The sequence below is a fragment of the Acipenser ruthenus genome, chromosome 41 (genome assembly GCF_902713425.1).
Source record: "Acipenser ruthenus chromosome 41, fAciRut3.2 maternal haplotype, whole genome shotgun sequence".
Lineage (NCBI taxonomy): Eukaryota > Metazoa > Chordata > Actinopteri > Acipenseriformes > Acipenseridae > Acipenser > Acipenser ruthenus.
This window is the reverse complement of record NC_081229.1, coordinates 131,798-147,157: the sequence shown is the minus strand read 5'-3', so window position 1 is coordinate 147,157 and position 15,360 is coordinate 131,798. Positions and strand designations below refer to the sequence as shown.

General features: G+C 41.3%; 1 protein-coding gene across 1 annotated transcript in view; it reads right to left on the bottom strand.

Annotated features, from left to right (window-relative positions):
- The window catches only part of LOC117972155 (IgGFc-binding protein-like), a 30,936-nt gene extending 18,524 nt beyond the window's left edge, over positions 1-12,412 (bottom strand). Inside the window, exons 1-14 of the mRNA XM_059011131.1 lie at positions 12,356-12,412; positions 10,292-10,345; positions 8,703-9,932; positions 6,824-8,050; positions 6,177-6,514; positions 5,427-5,997; positions 4,651-5,249; positions 3,875-4,442; positions 3,191-3,786; positions 2,267-2,837; positions 1,943-2,142; positions 1,511-1,646; positions 893-1,224; positions 143-713 (exon numbers count right to left, since the gene is read on the bottom strand). Coding sequence (XP_058867114.1) covers positions 143-713; positions 893-1,224; positions 1,511-1,646; positions 1,943-2,142; positions 2,267-2,837; positions 3,191-3,786; positions 3,875-4,442; positions 4,651-5,249; positions 5,427-5,997; positions 6,177-6,514; positions 6,824-8,050; positions 8,703-9,932; positions 10,292-10,343 — 6,991 coding nt within the window. The 5' untranslated portion in view covers positions 10,344-10,345; positions 12,356-12,412. The remainder of the gene's footprint in view (positions 1-142; positions 714-892; positions 1,225-1,510; positions 1,647-1,942; positions 2,143-2,266; positions 2,838-3,190; positions 3,787-3,874; positions 4,443-4,650; positions 5,250-5,426; positions 5,998-6,176; positions 6,515-6,823; positions 8,051-8,702; positions 9,933-10,291; positions 10,346-12,355) is intronic.
- Between the last annotated feature and the right edge of the window lie 2,948 nt (positions 12,413-15,360).

Genomic DNA, 15,360 nt, shown 5'->3' with positions numbered 1-15,360 from the left:
CTATACAAGTCTCTCTTCTTCAAAAAGTGAATGTAGCGCATGTATATATTTAATCTCTTTTGGATACGTTGATACGTTTTGTAAGTACTGTTCATAACCTGTTGATTTAAATATTGGATTATTGTGCAGCATGTGTACTCACGACATTGAGACTGCTTTCTCCAGTTGTATACTTCGACTCCTCCTGCCTGGCAAGCATCTGCATAGGTCTTCAAAGCCTGACAGAGGAAAACACTAAACCCGTCATTCAAACACACATCGTAGACACAGCCGTCCATAAAGAGCTCTGGTTTGATGACTGCATGGCAGTCCCTGAAAGGCCCATCAACTTTGGCCAGCAGACCACAGAACTGCTCTCCCTGGTACTTGGAGATGAGGCTGGACTCGCAGGTCTTGCACTCTCCCTTGCAGTCATCCCAGCATGCAGGATCATCATCTTTAACTTTCCAGCTTCTCCCAAAGGATGCAGCATTGTTGGCCTCTTTTCCGTCCACCATTACGAAATCATCTTTTGAGTCACCATTGTAATTGCCACATAGACCACACAGCTGACCAAGGAAGGTGCTTGTGACAGACACAGTGAGGTGGTGGTTCCAGTCATAGGACAACCTGAGACCAAAGTCGGTTTCCAGAACAGCGCGGCCTCCACTTTGATAGATTTTTACTTTTCCATCCTGGAGAGTGCTTGGCAAGTAATACATGTTCTGATTGACCTGAAATAGAAAACAAAACAGTTATTTATATTTTAAGAATTGTGATGGTTTCTGAAAAAGACACAGAGCCCTGTGGAGCACGCTTTTCAAATGTCAAGTCATTGTGGAGAAATCAAAGTCATAAGATTATTATTTAGTTTTTTTGCAATGACGCTTAGTAATGACTACATAGTTCTTACCCTGACTCTGCCATTTTCAGACTTGGCCATAGTTATCGTTAAGCCATAGACCTGGACGTTTACATGCTTCAGGTAGGCCACTCGTGTGCTACCCCGGTTTTCATTCTTTGCCTCGATATTGAAGCTGGGCAGGGTTTCATTCCCGCAAGTCTTGGCGATGGTGTAGGTACAGGTGCCCTGGAAATCGAAGCTACGTCTATCGAAGGTGCGGTAATGTGGATCTCCCCAAGCGATACACTCAGCTTTCGATAGTGGTAAGCACACAGCCTGGTTGTCCACTTGTTGGCACGTTTCCCCATTCCTGCACTGCTTCTTTTTGCATAGATCCACAACTACAGGTGGGTAGGAAAGGAGAAGTAGTTCAGGATCAGTGAAATTGTTGAGGTAGGGGAGTGGATCAGAGCAGAAAAAGGAATAGACCACATCATCTCAAATACCAGAATTAAGATGAATACAAGGAAAGACCATTTCAACAATACATGGAAGACATTTTGTGTTCAACAGCAGCAGGACAACCTACCACACTAAGGCACAAATCCAATTATTACCATCACAATTCAACACCATTCTGACCTTTCCTTCCATCATTAAAACCAACAGTGCCATTATCAAACTCACGCTCATCTAAACAGATCTGGGCTCCATTCTGCACAGCACACCCAGTGGTACATTGGATTGTCTCACAGCTCACTGCTCCTTTGGGGTTACATGTGCACTTCCTGGAGCAGTCTGCAGACATCAGGGACTCCCCAACCTGTGAAGAAAAGCCAATACATTGTAACTGGGTCAAATTGAGCATGAATCTAGAGATAGTGTATCACACTGTACAGGATCTCACTCTGCCAGAGACCATGTAGCGGCACAGGAATTGATTTTATAATCCACAATGAAATATTTTCTGTTGTAAAAGGAATTACTGTTCGAAACGATTTTGCTATTGATATCCTCTGTCACAACCAAATAGCTTCATAAACTCATATTTCACAGTCACCAAAAGAATATGTTGATATTCAGAACCATCACAGTAAAAGAACGAGGAATGGGGCTGACCTTCATGTATCTCCCATTGTGCGAACAACCACAGTTTCCAGAGGATACACACTGCTCCCCATCAAACACAAAGCCAGGGTCACACTGGCAGCCCTCATAACACTGAGATGTGCAGGTGAGGGGGGCGATGATACCTGCACAAGCACTGCGACAGGTGTCAGCACAAACCTCGTATTGGCTGTTCTTTGGACAAGTCATTGCTAAAATGAGACACAGAAATATTTAAAATACATAAAAACCCCCACTTAATTCAATGCTTCTTAAAACACTAGTGTAACATACTCATTATATCAATTGTAAAAAGAAAAACAATGAATTGCTTACGGCAGAACCCATCGTTCCTCCAGGGCTTGATGATGACTCCAGCATCCTGGCAGGCAGCAGTGTAGGCTTCCAGATTCCTACAGAGGATATCCCTCAGCCCATCAGTGGCACATACATCAAAGACACAGTTCTCAAAGTAAATGTCAGGACTGATGATGGAGCGGCAGGCTGCGAAGGGGCCTGTTGTGGAGGAGATGATCCCACAGCTGTCTGCTGTGCTGTACTTGGCCTTTTTGGTTTCGTCACACCGGGGGCAGTCCTGGTCACAGCCATGGTTGCACTTGGCTCCTTCCACGAATATATTCCAACTGGCCCCAAAGGCATTGACGTTCTCTGTGAGTCCGCCACCCTGCAGTGCAAACTCATCCTTTTTGTTGCCGTTGAAGTTACCACAAAGTCCACCTACCTTGTTCCGGTAGTTGCCAGGGACGGTTACCTGCACGTAGTACACCGAGTCATAGAGAACCTTCAGCCCAAACTCTGTCTGAAGGATGATGTTTTTACCCTGCTGGATCACAGAAACCTTCCCATCGTCCAGCTTCAGGGGTAGGTTTGTATTGATTCCATTCACCTGAGAATTATTGGGATAACTTTAATTCAAAGAAAATATTTAATCTTGTAAGGAAATGAAAAAAGAATAAAAACAGAAAGATTGATTAAGCATTCAGATTCTTTGATTGGGAATTGTTTGATTAACTATATTAAATGTACAGAAAGGGACAAGTTGTTTCTAGACTAAATACAATATATTGTTCATTGCATCCAACAAAAATGCCAGATTCCTCAAACTCCATGACAGATTTAGGAATAATTACAGGCACGCAGTGTTCCTGCTTGTATTTTGAATGACAGGACCTCTCAAATAGTGCTTTCCTGCATAATAACAAAACATGACAGAAGAGATACTCTTCCCTCTCAGCTTACCTTCACTCTCCATTGGACCTTCTGCTCCATGGTGATGCTATAGCCATTCACCTTGGTGACCACCATTCTAGTGACAGCCACCTTCCTGTTGCCGTAGCTCTCGTTCTCCACCTGCACTTCAAAAGGTGTAAGACTGCCGTTCGTGTACAGGAGCTTTGCCAGTGTGTAGGTGCAGGTGCCCTGGAAGTCGAATTTCAGCCCATCGAATGAGGTGTAGTGTGGGTCTCCAGAAGCAGTGCACTTCCCCTCCCCTAGGGGATGGCATCCCTGCACACCATTCTGTACTTTGCACACCTCGTTCTCCCCGCATGTGATTGGCTGGCACTGCACAGCTCCACTGGCACCGCACGTGCACTGACTCGTGCACAATCCATCAGGGAAAAACATTTCCCCAGCCTTGTAGTAACGGCCACTGTACATGCAGCCACACTGGGAGATGGGGACACACTGGACTCCACTGAGAATGAATCCCTCATTACACTGGCATCCTTCTTCACACAAAGCATCGCACTGTGTGCCAGTGGTGAGACTGGCACACGTGGAAGGGCATCCACTGGCACACATCTCATAGTGGCTGTTTTCAGGACAGACAGGAGCTGAGGGGAGTGAAATGCAAATAATCCATACACTGTTTCAAGTAGGACTATACCTTTTAGAGAAGAATAAAATAAAAACTAGACTTACTGCAAAATGTGTCTGTTCTCCATTTATAAACCTGGGCTCCAGCCTCCTGACATTTGGTGACATAGCCACTGATGGCCTTACACACAACAGACTGTATGCCCTTGTAAAGACAGGCATCAAACACACAGTCATCAAAGAAATATGTAGGGGGCACCTTGGCATGGCAATCTCTGAATGGCCCAGTCGGATCCGTGATTATGCCACAGTATTCATTGGTCTCATATTGACGTTTCTGAGTGACATCGCAGTTCGGACATGTTCCTTTGCACTGGTCACTGCAGCCGGGGATGTCTTCTGTCTTCCAACTCGCTCCAAACTCTGCTGGGACTTTGGTCAGCTGCCCATTCTTCATAGTCAAGTCATCCTTGCCATCCTGGTTGTAGTTTCCACACAGGCCACACATAGCGCCTGCGTAGCTTTCAGGAACAGTGATTTCCACTTGGCTCTTCCAGTCGAAAGTCACCTGCAATCCGAAACCGGTCTCAATGACGGCTTTCCAGCCTTTGCTTTGGATTGATAATCTGTTGTCTTCTAGGCTCAAGGGTAGGTTCTCCCACAGGTTGTCCACCTAGTTTATTAGCAAAGTAGGAAAATATAATCAACATTAATGGAATTGTACTAAAAAAATCATCAAATAAAATAATATTATACTTATTCCCTCAAAAATGCACATGTATGCCAATAGAGCATGTATTACTTCTGTAGGAGTTTGAATGAGGGAAATCCCTAAATTGTCCTTTTGTATCTAAGAATATACATTAGACAGAAACACTCACCTGGACCTTCCCAGCATGGTCCGTGCTGACGATGATGATGTGGCCGTACACGTTGACCTGTACGAGCCGTGTGTAAGCCACAGCCTTATTGCCTCGGTGCTCATTCTGCACCTGCACCTGGAACTTCTCCAGTTCATCAATGGGATTGCAGACAGCTGCTAGCTGGTAGAAGCAGGTTCCCTGGAAGTCAAACTTGCGTCCATCAAAGGAGATGTAGTGAGGGTCCCCACTGGCTCTGCATGTTGCCTTTCTATTGGAATAACAACCTCTTACTCCTTTAACTACCTTACAAACTTCGAAAGACTTGCATTTTGTGTTTCTGCACTGCACTTTGCCAGTGCCTGCGTTACAGATGCAGGATTGCTCGCAGTTATTGTCAGACCACAGCCTGACCCCAGGTGGGTAGTATCGGTCTTGGTAGGTGCATCCACATTTCTTGACGGGCACACACTCTCCAGCACTGAGAACGAAGCCATCGTTACACTGGCAGGTCTCGGTGCAGGGCAGCTTGCAATTGACAGAAGCACTAGGGTTTGAGCAGGATGCAGGACAGGCGCTGCCACAGGACTCATAGTGACTGTTAGGAGGACATGTCAGAGCTACAGGGACAAGACAGAATAAAATGGAATTCAGTGCCTATACAAGTGTCTCGTCCTCAATAAGTGAATGTAGCGCATGTATATATTTAATCTTTTGCATACGTTGATACGTTTTGTAAGTACTGTTCATAACATGTTGATTTAAATATTGGATTATTGTGCAGCATGGGTACTCACGACATTGGGACTGCTTTCTCCAGTTGTATACTTCGACTCCTCCTGCCTGGCAAGCATCTGCATAGGTCTTCAAAGCCTGACAGAGGAAAACACTAAACCCGTCATTCAAACACACATCGTAGACACAGCCGTCCATAAAGAGCTCTGGTTTGATGACTGCATGGCAGTCCCTGAAAGGCCCATCAACTTTGGCCAGCAGACCACAGAACTGCTCTCCCTGGTACTTGGAGATGAGGCTGGACTCGCAGGTCTTGCACTCTCCCTTGCAGTCATCCCAGCATGCAGGATCATCATCTTTAACTTTCCAGCTTCTCCCAAAGGATGCAGCATTGTTGGCCTCTTTTCCATCCACCATTACGAAATCATCTTTTGAGTCACCATTGTAATTGCCACATAGACCACACAGCTGACCAAGGAAGGTGCTTGTGACAGACACAGTGAGGTGGTGGTTCCAGTCATAGGACAACCTGAGACCAAAGTCGGTTTCCAGAACAGCGCGGCCTCCACTTTGATAGATTTTTACTTTTCCATCCTGGAGAGTGCTTGGCAAGTAATACATGTTCTGATTGACCTGAAATAGAAAACAAAACAGTTATTTATATTTTAAGAATTGTGATGGTTTCTGAAAAAGACACAGAGCCCTGTGGAGCTCGCTTTTCAAATGTCAAGTCATTGTGGAGAAATCAAAGTCATAAGATTATTATTTTGTTTTTTTGCAATGACGCTTAGTAATGACTACATAGTTCTTACCCTGACTCTGCCATTTTCAGATTTGGCCATAGTTATCATTAAGCCATAGACCTGGACATTAACATGCTTCAGGTAGGCCACTCGTGTGCTACCCCGGTTTTCGTTCTTTGCCTCGATATTGAAGCTGGGCAGGGTTTCATTCCCGCAAGTCTTGGCGATGGTGTAGGTACAGGTGCCCTGGAAATCGAAGCTTCGTCCATCGAATGTGCGGTAATGTGGGTCTCCCCAAGCGATACATTCTGCCTTTGATACTGGGACACATGTGACCTGGCCGTTCACTGCCTGGCACTTTTCTCCTGTCCTGCACTGCTTGTTATCACAGGGGTCCATGGGTACAGCTGGAATGAGGGAGTGGTGTAAACAGGGAGCAGGTTTGCATAGGAAATCAGGCATCAGAAAAGTGGAAGAATGTCAGTTAACTCTTTGACTTTGTTCAAATGGGTCTGGAACTGTTTACTTCTCGATTTGCAGGACTCAGCACAGCAACCAATATGTTTCTGATATATTGGGCCTTAAACACAGCAGTTAATCATTTGTCCATTTTCATTTTTTCTAAATATTGCATCATATTATACAAATCTTACTGTTTGCATCAGCAAAAGCAACCCCCCCCCCCAAATAAAATAAAATTGAGTTTCCATACTTACAGTCTATTGCACAAGGTGCAGGGGATCCATATCCATTATATAATACTGTCCCAATGCTGTAGACCCCAAAGGAAGATTTTGGGTGCTCTATGTAGTGTGGTTTTTCCTCCAGACCATATTCAATGTGAGCCCAGGAATATTCAGTGCCTTTTACAGGGGCCCACTTGACCGTTTTCAAAAGCAACTGGTTATCGAAACGTATTTCTGAGATGTCTGAAGGTTTTGCAATGACCAGTAATCTGTTTTCAAATTTGTCATAGCCTTGAATAAAGTATTTACGGCAAAACAAGTTGGTTGGGACGATGTTCATTAAAAACGTATCAAAGCCCCACTTGTCGTTTGATCCTCCAGTACTGTAAAACATGACCTGGATACCTTGGGATGCTGTGATGTAAAGGGGGGTGCTTCCGTCTATATTCAATTGGATAACCTCCCCGCTATTGAGCTGTTTGGAATCCTTTTTATTGCCATACTGAATTAGAACATTGGTGGACTGCGAGGCAGCAACATAAACGTAGTCCTCCTTCATCTGATAAGGTTGAGGTGGCACAATAAAGGATGAGCCCCACCTGGTTACAGGTAGCAGCTGCTCAAAGAGAACGTTGCACCTAACATTGCGATTGGAGCAGACGTGGCCTGCTATTACACCGACCGGTTTAGTGGAAACAATCTTTGTGCCTGAAAGGTCGTCCATACTCATTAGCTGAACACTCTCATACTTGGAAAGGAAGATTGTGAGTTTACTCCCTTTTATGTATGTTTTCTGGTTAAAGGTCACTTTCCCTGTGAGGTACACATCAACAGAGTTTGAGTTTTCCAAATTCATGACAGCAAAAAGCTTGGAGAGATCCCCATAGTTTGGAGTAACCACATAATACTCATTACCCCAGTCTGTAACAGGGTATACAATGGTGGTGTCTGCTGTACGGGTCTTGTAGTTCATAAGTATGGATGACAAGGGCTTCTGTGATGTGATAATAATCATGTTTGAGGATGTGACACTACCTTGCACCTCCAGGGTCTGGGGAAGCGAAATTACTTGGCTCCTGCTTTGTTCAAGTTCAAGACACATCGGAAAACCAGGCATGTGCGCATTTATAGATACTTGAGTGGCAGCTGCAGAGCGAGCGGAAATAGACAAGTTAAACTGGGGATCATTGCCTGGCAAATAATTCTCTGTGATGAGTGTGGCATATTGGATCCCATCTGTGATCTCCGGACAGTCCGCTGTGGAATGAAACATTTGAAAAATTAAACTGATGAATAAGAAATTTACAAACGAGAGAGGACCATTTGTCTCCTCTATGCTCATCTGGTTCCCAGCTTTTGGTTGATCTCTAAACTTTAAGTTGTCTCCTAAAGGATTCCTATGATTCAACATCAATGACATGGTTAGGTAACCCATTCCATGCCCTCACTATTCTCTCTGTGTAAAAAATGTCTAGTACCCTATGTCCCAACTCTGTAAGTAGGGCGTTGAAGGACTTTGAAGGCTCCCCACTTTAGTTTGGTAAATGCATTCTGTTCCGTATAATAAATGCTTTATACTTTTTTAAATTATGAACATCTAATTTAATTTTAAAAGTCTCTCAATTCACCAATAACACATTTGCTTTGCAAGAACAATCGGTCCGAAGCTTGCTCCATTCAGATCAGTGACTGTCTGAGGAACACGCTGTCGGACGTGTCAGCTGAGGGCATGAAGGGCTTGATTCAAGAAAGATTCAAGAAACAAGTAGGACACGGTTATAGCATTCTTTGCCCACCCCACACTACTTTCAGTGTCTGTCACATACCTTCAGCAAAGCAGATAAAAGCAAATTCTCACCCAATGGAACACAGAGCCCATAATCACTATTGATGACATCCATGTACTTACAATGAGCGTAACAAGGTGCAGCGGATCCATAGGCATTCTGGTCAGCTTTTCCTATGCTGTAGACCCCAATGGCAGCAGTAGGGTGCTCCACAACGTGCTGTATGGGCTGGGATCCAAAGTCAGAGAGTGCCCAAGAGTATTCTGTGCCAGGGATCGGAGTCCAAACAAGACTTTGAACAGCATATTTCTTATCAAACAGAATTCCTGAGATGTCTGTAGTCTTTGACACAACCATTGCTTGGTTTGTAAACCCTTCTTGGCCTTGTACAGAATATTTTTGGCAAAATGTGTCAGTGGGGAGAATGTTCATCAAAAACGGGTCAAACATTTGACCACCTACTCTACCGCCAGTGCAGAAATACAAGACCTGTATGCCAGCTGAAGCATGTATGTATAGGGGTTTCTGGGGGCTTATTTGAAGTGAAGTACTTTGTCCACGATCTAAAGCTAGTGACTTGCGTTCACTTCCAGATTGGATTTGGAAATTGGTTTGCTGGGATGCAGTTACATAAACTAGATCAAAATTGTTCTGATAAGGGAGTGGAGGCACAATGAAGGTAGTTCCCCATTGTGGTACGGGCAACAGCTGCTGAACAAGGGTATTGCAATTAGAGTTTTTCGCTGAACATGTGTGACCAGTGATTACACCTACTGGTCCCTCACTCTTGATTCTGGTGCCCGACAAGTCGTCAGAACTCTGCAACTGAAAGCTTTCAAACTTTGAAAGGGACACGGTGAGCTTTGTACCTGCTCTGTATTGTTTCCCTTCAAATCTCACGTCCCCTTTCAGATCCACCTCGACGGTGTTTGGCTGGTCTGCATTTATGATGGCAAACTGTTTGGATGATTTTACATAATCTGGGGTGAGGGCAAAGTACTCAACTCCCCATTCCTTTATAGGGTACACAACAGTGGCATCTGCTGTTCTGGGCTTGGAGTTCAGCAGAACAACAGTGATGGGTTTGCTGGACTCGATTACAATGGTATTGGAGGACTTGACAGTGCCTGCAACCTCCACTATTTCTGGGAGTGAAATAACTTTGCTTTCTAGTGAGTTAATCTCCAGATTGAGGGGAAATCTAGGGCCTGGGCCAAAGACTGTCACTATGGTTGTGCCAAGGGCCTGTGCAGTAAACACCAGGTTGGACATGGATGGCCCATATCCATCAGAATAATTCTCGGTGACGACTGTCGCAAACTTTGTCCCAGCTCTGTTTAGAGAACAGACACCTGTGGATTGGGACAAAAACAACATGTATAATAAATATTAGGAAATTTATTAGGAAAGTCAAGGCAAGTTCTCTTTTGAGCATATTGAGTCAAATTGATTTTGGCTGGGTTTCGATCAACTAAAATTTTTTAACTCAGAAATAAAATGTACTGGTAAAAAACATACCTTAGCTATTGCACACTGCAGTATGGCTAGGACTTAAATAATAAATGAAACACTATCTGAGTGAGAGAGTGCTTAACTGGATACCCCTGGACAACAAAAGCAGTATTAATAAAAAAAAGCAATGTGTTCAAGTTTGTACACGTTCCACTCTATACTCTATACATACGTAATTTAAAACCAGCTCAGTACTTACTGCAGAACAGCGCTGCTAAAGCACAAAGCTGCACCACCTCCTTCGACCCCATTTCTGCAAGAGATCATTACATTAAAACAGCAGTCAGAGAAGCTATTCTTTAGAAAATAAATGTAGTATCTATAAAGAAAAGCCTCCTAACTGCCTAGAGTAACATCACAGTGTAATGATAAGAGCATTTAGTCTAACTTAAAAGGTCTCAAAACAGAAACTGGTTATCCTTGTAACACTTGTTCATATGACTCACCCAGAAGATAAACATTATTTAAATGCAAGCACTGCCAGAGGTCATTAAACAATTAGAAATTAAACATTTAATAATAATAATAATAATAATAATAATAATAATAATAATAATAATAATAATAATAATAATAATAATTCTGCATTATTTTAAGAAACACTTGGTTGTAGTTGTAGGTTGTATTTTAGGTGCAGCTTTTTAAATAAGCTAGTTACTGCTTATATTAACACAGCATTTGCTAACATGTTAGTAGGCTACTTGTTAACATAAAAGAGCATGCCTTGAATAATAATAACAATAGTTTTACAGGAATGGAACAAGAGCCTAGGGCAGAGGTAGGAAACTCTGGTTGTGGTCTGCCATTCCTTTGCAGGTTTTACCGGTATCAGGTATTGTGCGAGTGCTTCAGGACCATTGTAACAAGATCGTTTTATACAAGATTTTTATAGTGATTCAAATTAATTCAATCAAGGGCAGGCTTGAGGCATGCCAGTCCTGACAAAGAAATAGTTCTGTATATATAATATAATCTCACACATTCCCAGAGGTGTATATGCTTTTCATATGATTCATACAGCTATGGCCAAAAGTTTTGCATCACCCTATAGAATTAACTGATGTTGCTTCATAAAGTCAAATGAAACCTGCTGAATAATGTTACATTAACATATTGAATTACATACCACGTTGTAGTTTTCCATATACTTAACGAAAAACTAACACAAATTGAAAAATGTGACATTTTGAAATTTTACATGATATACTGTACTACTATTATGGATTCTGGTAGACCTGCAAAATCAATGTGTAGTTTTTATTATTATTATTATTATTTATATGATAAATGAAATATCTAAACTATGTTCATATAGTTTTTTTTTAGATTTTTTTTAATTGTCTCAATCCTAAAATTCTAGGTGATGTAAAACTTTTGGCCATAGCTGTACATGTTTTGCATCCATAATTAATATTCACTGAACTTACAGTGAATATTAATTAGCGATGCAAATACACTGAGGTTGAGGAGCCTTGTTTTATATAAAGCCTCTCTTAGGTTAAACAGTGCTTCCTAAAAAAGAGAGAAAAAAGACCTCTAACCCTTTCTAAAACAGTGTAACAAACTGTTTAACGAACAGCAAACTTCAATCATCTCTTTAATAAAAAACCCAATTATAATAATATTATTATTATTATTATTATTTATTTCTTAGCAGACGCCCTTATCCAGGGCGACTTACAATTGTTACAAGATATCACATTATACATTATTTCACATTATACAGTTATCACATTATTTTTACATACAATTGCCCATTTATACAGTTGGGTTTTTACTGGAGCAATCTAGGTAAAGTACCTTGCTCAAGGGTACAGCAGCAGTGTCCTCCACCTGGGATTGAACCCACGACCCTCCGGTCAAGAGTCCAGTGCCCTAACCACTACTCCACACTGCTGCCCACAAAATATATAAGGTGTTATTTCTTTATTTGAGGGATGTCCTGGAAAAACCTGATAACCCACCCTTTCATTTGCAACAGGTAACCTATCATTGCTTTCTAATACCAGCTAGAAACTGACATGTTTGTGGATTTTCCCACCACATCTTTTCTAACTGTAGTTTTTTTTATGGCTATCTTAGGCAGAATGAGTTGAATCTGAAATCTGGCGATATGGTTTCTTTTTTTTTTTCTTCAGGACCCCCCTGATTTATGTATCTGTATGTTTACATTAAAAGCAGACCCTTCTATAAAGTACTTTTTATCTCTAATGATAGTAATGATATAGGAAAGTTGAGAAAGGGTAGAAATGGTTTGTCTTACCTGCAGGTGCACCTGCTGGACTAGATGGCCGTACCTCTTAAGTACCAGCGCTTTGCTAATGGGGGTGGAACTCCTGAAGTGGGAGTGGAACACCAGAAGAAGAATGTGCCTGACTTGCATCTTGCTGTTTCTGTAACAGTAACAGTTTCTTTTAAATTTAATTTTAAGTGTAAAATTAATAACTCACCTCTTCAGACAGCACCTGTAGAACTCCTCTTTTTTTCCCTCTGGACACTTCTCACTCTTCCTTAAATGCGCTGGATAAGGGCCTCTGCTAAGAAATAAATAATAATAATAATAATAATAATAATAATAATAATAATAATAATAATAATAATAATAATAACTGTGATTTGACATACCATGGTGACATCGTGCTGCCTTTAAGTTTTAAAGGAACATGCAAATCACAAAAGATGAAACCAGTCATTATTTAATCAGCAGTGCCAAGCCACAATGCTGGGGACAAGTTGTGACCTATATTCTTAGTTCATTTGCATTGGGATGTTGTTGTACAAATGCATTGAAATTGTTGCACAATGCTGGTCTTATAATGCAATTTGAGTTGGAGTTACTTAATTAGCCCTTCTTGTTTTTTTCTCTTTGTTCATTAATCTTTTATTCCCTATTTATAAATATACAGTTGATTATTGTGCTTCTAAAAGACACAGTTTTCAGGAAACGTCAGAATAGTGCTGTTTGATTGACTGCCCCGTAGAAGCATGACCTTTTGATAAAACTAATATTCTGATTAACTTTCTAAAAAACTGCAGTTTCATTTTAATATTTCAAGAGTGCAGCAGGTGTTTGCTAGATGGCCATTATTTATATCTATGGCTGGCAACTCGACTCAGGTCAAACACACCTTAAACACAGACTTGTCAAAAAGTTTATATAAAAAAAGCAACAGTTAAAGTAATTACAAAAATAACCACTTATAACAGTAACAAAAGAGTACTGTACAAAATAACAATACAAACTACCTTTGAAAATGAGATTTGAAAGTACAGTACTTAGTGTTTCATTGTATTATGCAGGGGTAAATAAACTAGATCTGTCTACTTGGATTGAGTTGCTTGTGCTTCTTTGTTATAGAGAAATCACTTGTCAAGAAGTGAGATATTAACCTGAGCCCTTTGGTATGATAAGTAACTTTGTGGACAAACTGGAAAACCAGGCCTTGCACTTCAGGGCATCTATGAATCTACCTAATCGGTATCACCATCAATGCTAAGGTTGACAAAAAAAAAAAAAAAAAAATGATGCATTTGAAAATCATGTTTAAAAAAAAATTGGAAAAAGATCGAAATTATTGAACTTACTGTAGGTAAAAAAAAAATAAAGAAAAATTGAAAGCTTTGCTTGGCGGAAAGCGTGTCCCGTCCAAGTAGGGTTTTGCTTTCTAATGTATCTCATCTGACTCATACATTGAAATGTGGTCATTGTCAAAACACTACCCATGCATTACTGGAAATAGCAGAATAAACTATAGAGGAGCTATGCCAAGTGTAATCAGTGATCTATTGAAATATTCACAGTTGAATTAGTAAATGCTATCCTGATATACCAGTTTCTCAAACACGAATACATGAAATACTACACCACACATTGAGTTTAAAAGCAGGGTAGTGTACATTTACCAGATCTAGCATTTAACATCTCCCTCCTGCTAAACCAACCTTACTTGGTAGCTTTTTAAAATAAATAAATAAATAAATAATGTTAGAGGGATTCCCTTGATGGAAATTACATTGATGACCCCCCCCCCCCCCCCCCCCGGTTTAATCTGGTGTCAGAGAAGATGGTTTTCGGGTTTTAAACCAGTCGTGCTGGTTCGATAGCTGGGTATGTTTGTTTCAATTTTAACTGTTCAATTTCCTCACTGTACATGCATTGGTTATTTTCTACAGTCCAGGAATAAAGCCTCTGTTGCACAACATAATAAATCAGTTTGCTAAACTGATTTATTGTGTTGGCACCTTCCTGTGATGTGAACCTTGAGGCTCATTGCATAGTTTGCTGGGTGTGTGGGCGCAGTGCCTGGGAGCCTGGGGCGGGGGTTATCACAAAGATGGGCCAGGCTAGATGAGTCACTGAGCCTTCAGTCTGTCATGTAGCCAAGCAGTTTTTAGTTTGGCATTGATGAAAACAAAAGAAAGCTGGACTTGGGGGTTATGAATATTTATTAAACAAAAAAAAAACAAAAAAGACAGTTAATCTCAGGTACGTACAACACATTAAGTTTTCAGCAGCTGAATCTTTTACGGGGTGAGAAAGGCTTCACCAACATCCCATTCTTTCTTTACCGAGTGCAAAATCAAACAGTGACGACAATCTGCCTTTTATTACACCTGTTACAATCAAGCCCCAAGTGCCTCAACTGAAACGGACCAGTCAGAAACTTTGATACAGTTAAAGGAAAAAAACAACTTTAGTTTTCATTGAACAAGAACATGACTTTAAATAATGGCAGAAGGTCTTCTGGAGAAATGATATATTAGGAGATTATTGAACAATGAAGTCCTTCAGAACAAAAAGATTATTGTTTTGTGGTTAAAGTCTGGTATCAGAGTTATGGTAGCAGCAATTTCATATTCGATTGAAAGAGGAGAAAGCTTGACAATGCTGTAGTGTTCTACTGCAAGAACGTTTTGTATGTTTCAATTTGGAGAAGCTTCTTGCACCACAGGCTGTTGATGAACATAAATCACATAACATTAAAAAACTCCTGTAAAGTGAGTAGCATAGAAGAAGAGTGGCATTTTAAGACATTGTGGACCCAACACCGGACCCCTTTGATGGCCAAGCAATGTCTTGCTCTAGGCTGCACATGTTCCAAAAAATATTTTACCTAGACTTTGTCCAAGTACATTCCCTCACCTCAGCAGTCCCTCACAATCCCCCACAAGAACTGATGTCGGGCATCCTCCGATTCCACCACCAATCCAATTACCTCTTTACACCCAGGAGCTCGAGAGCGGATGTCGACATGCCTTTAGCAGATG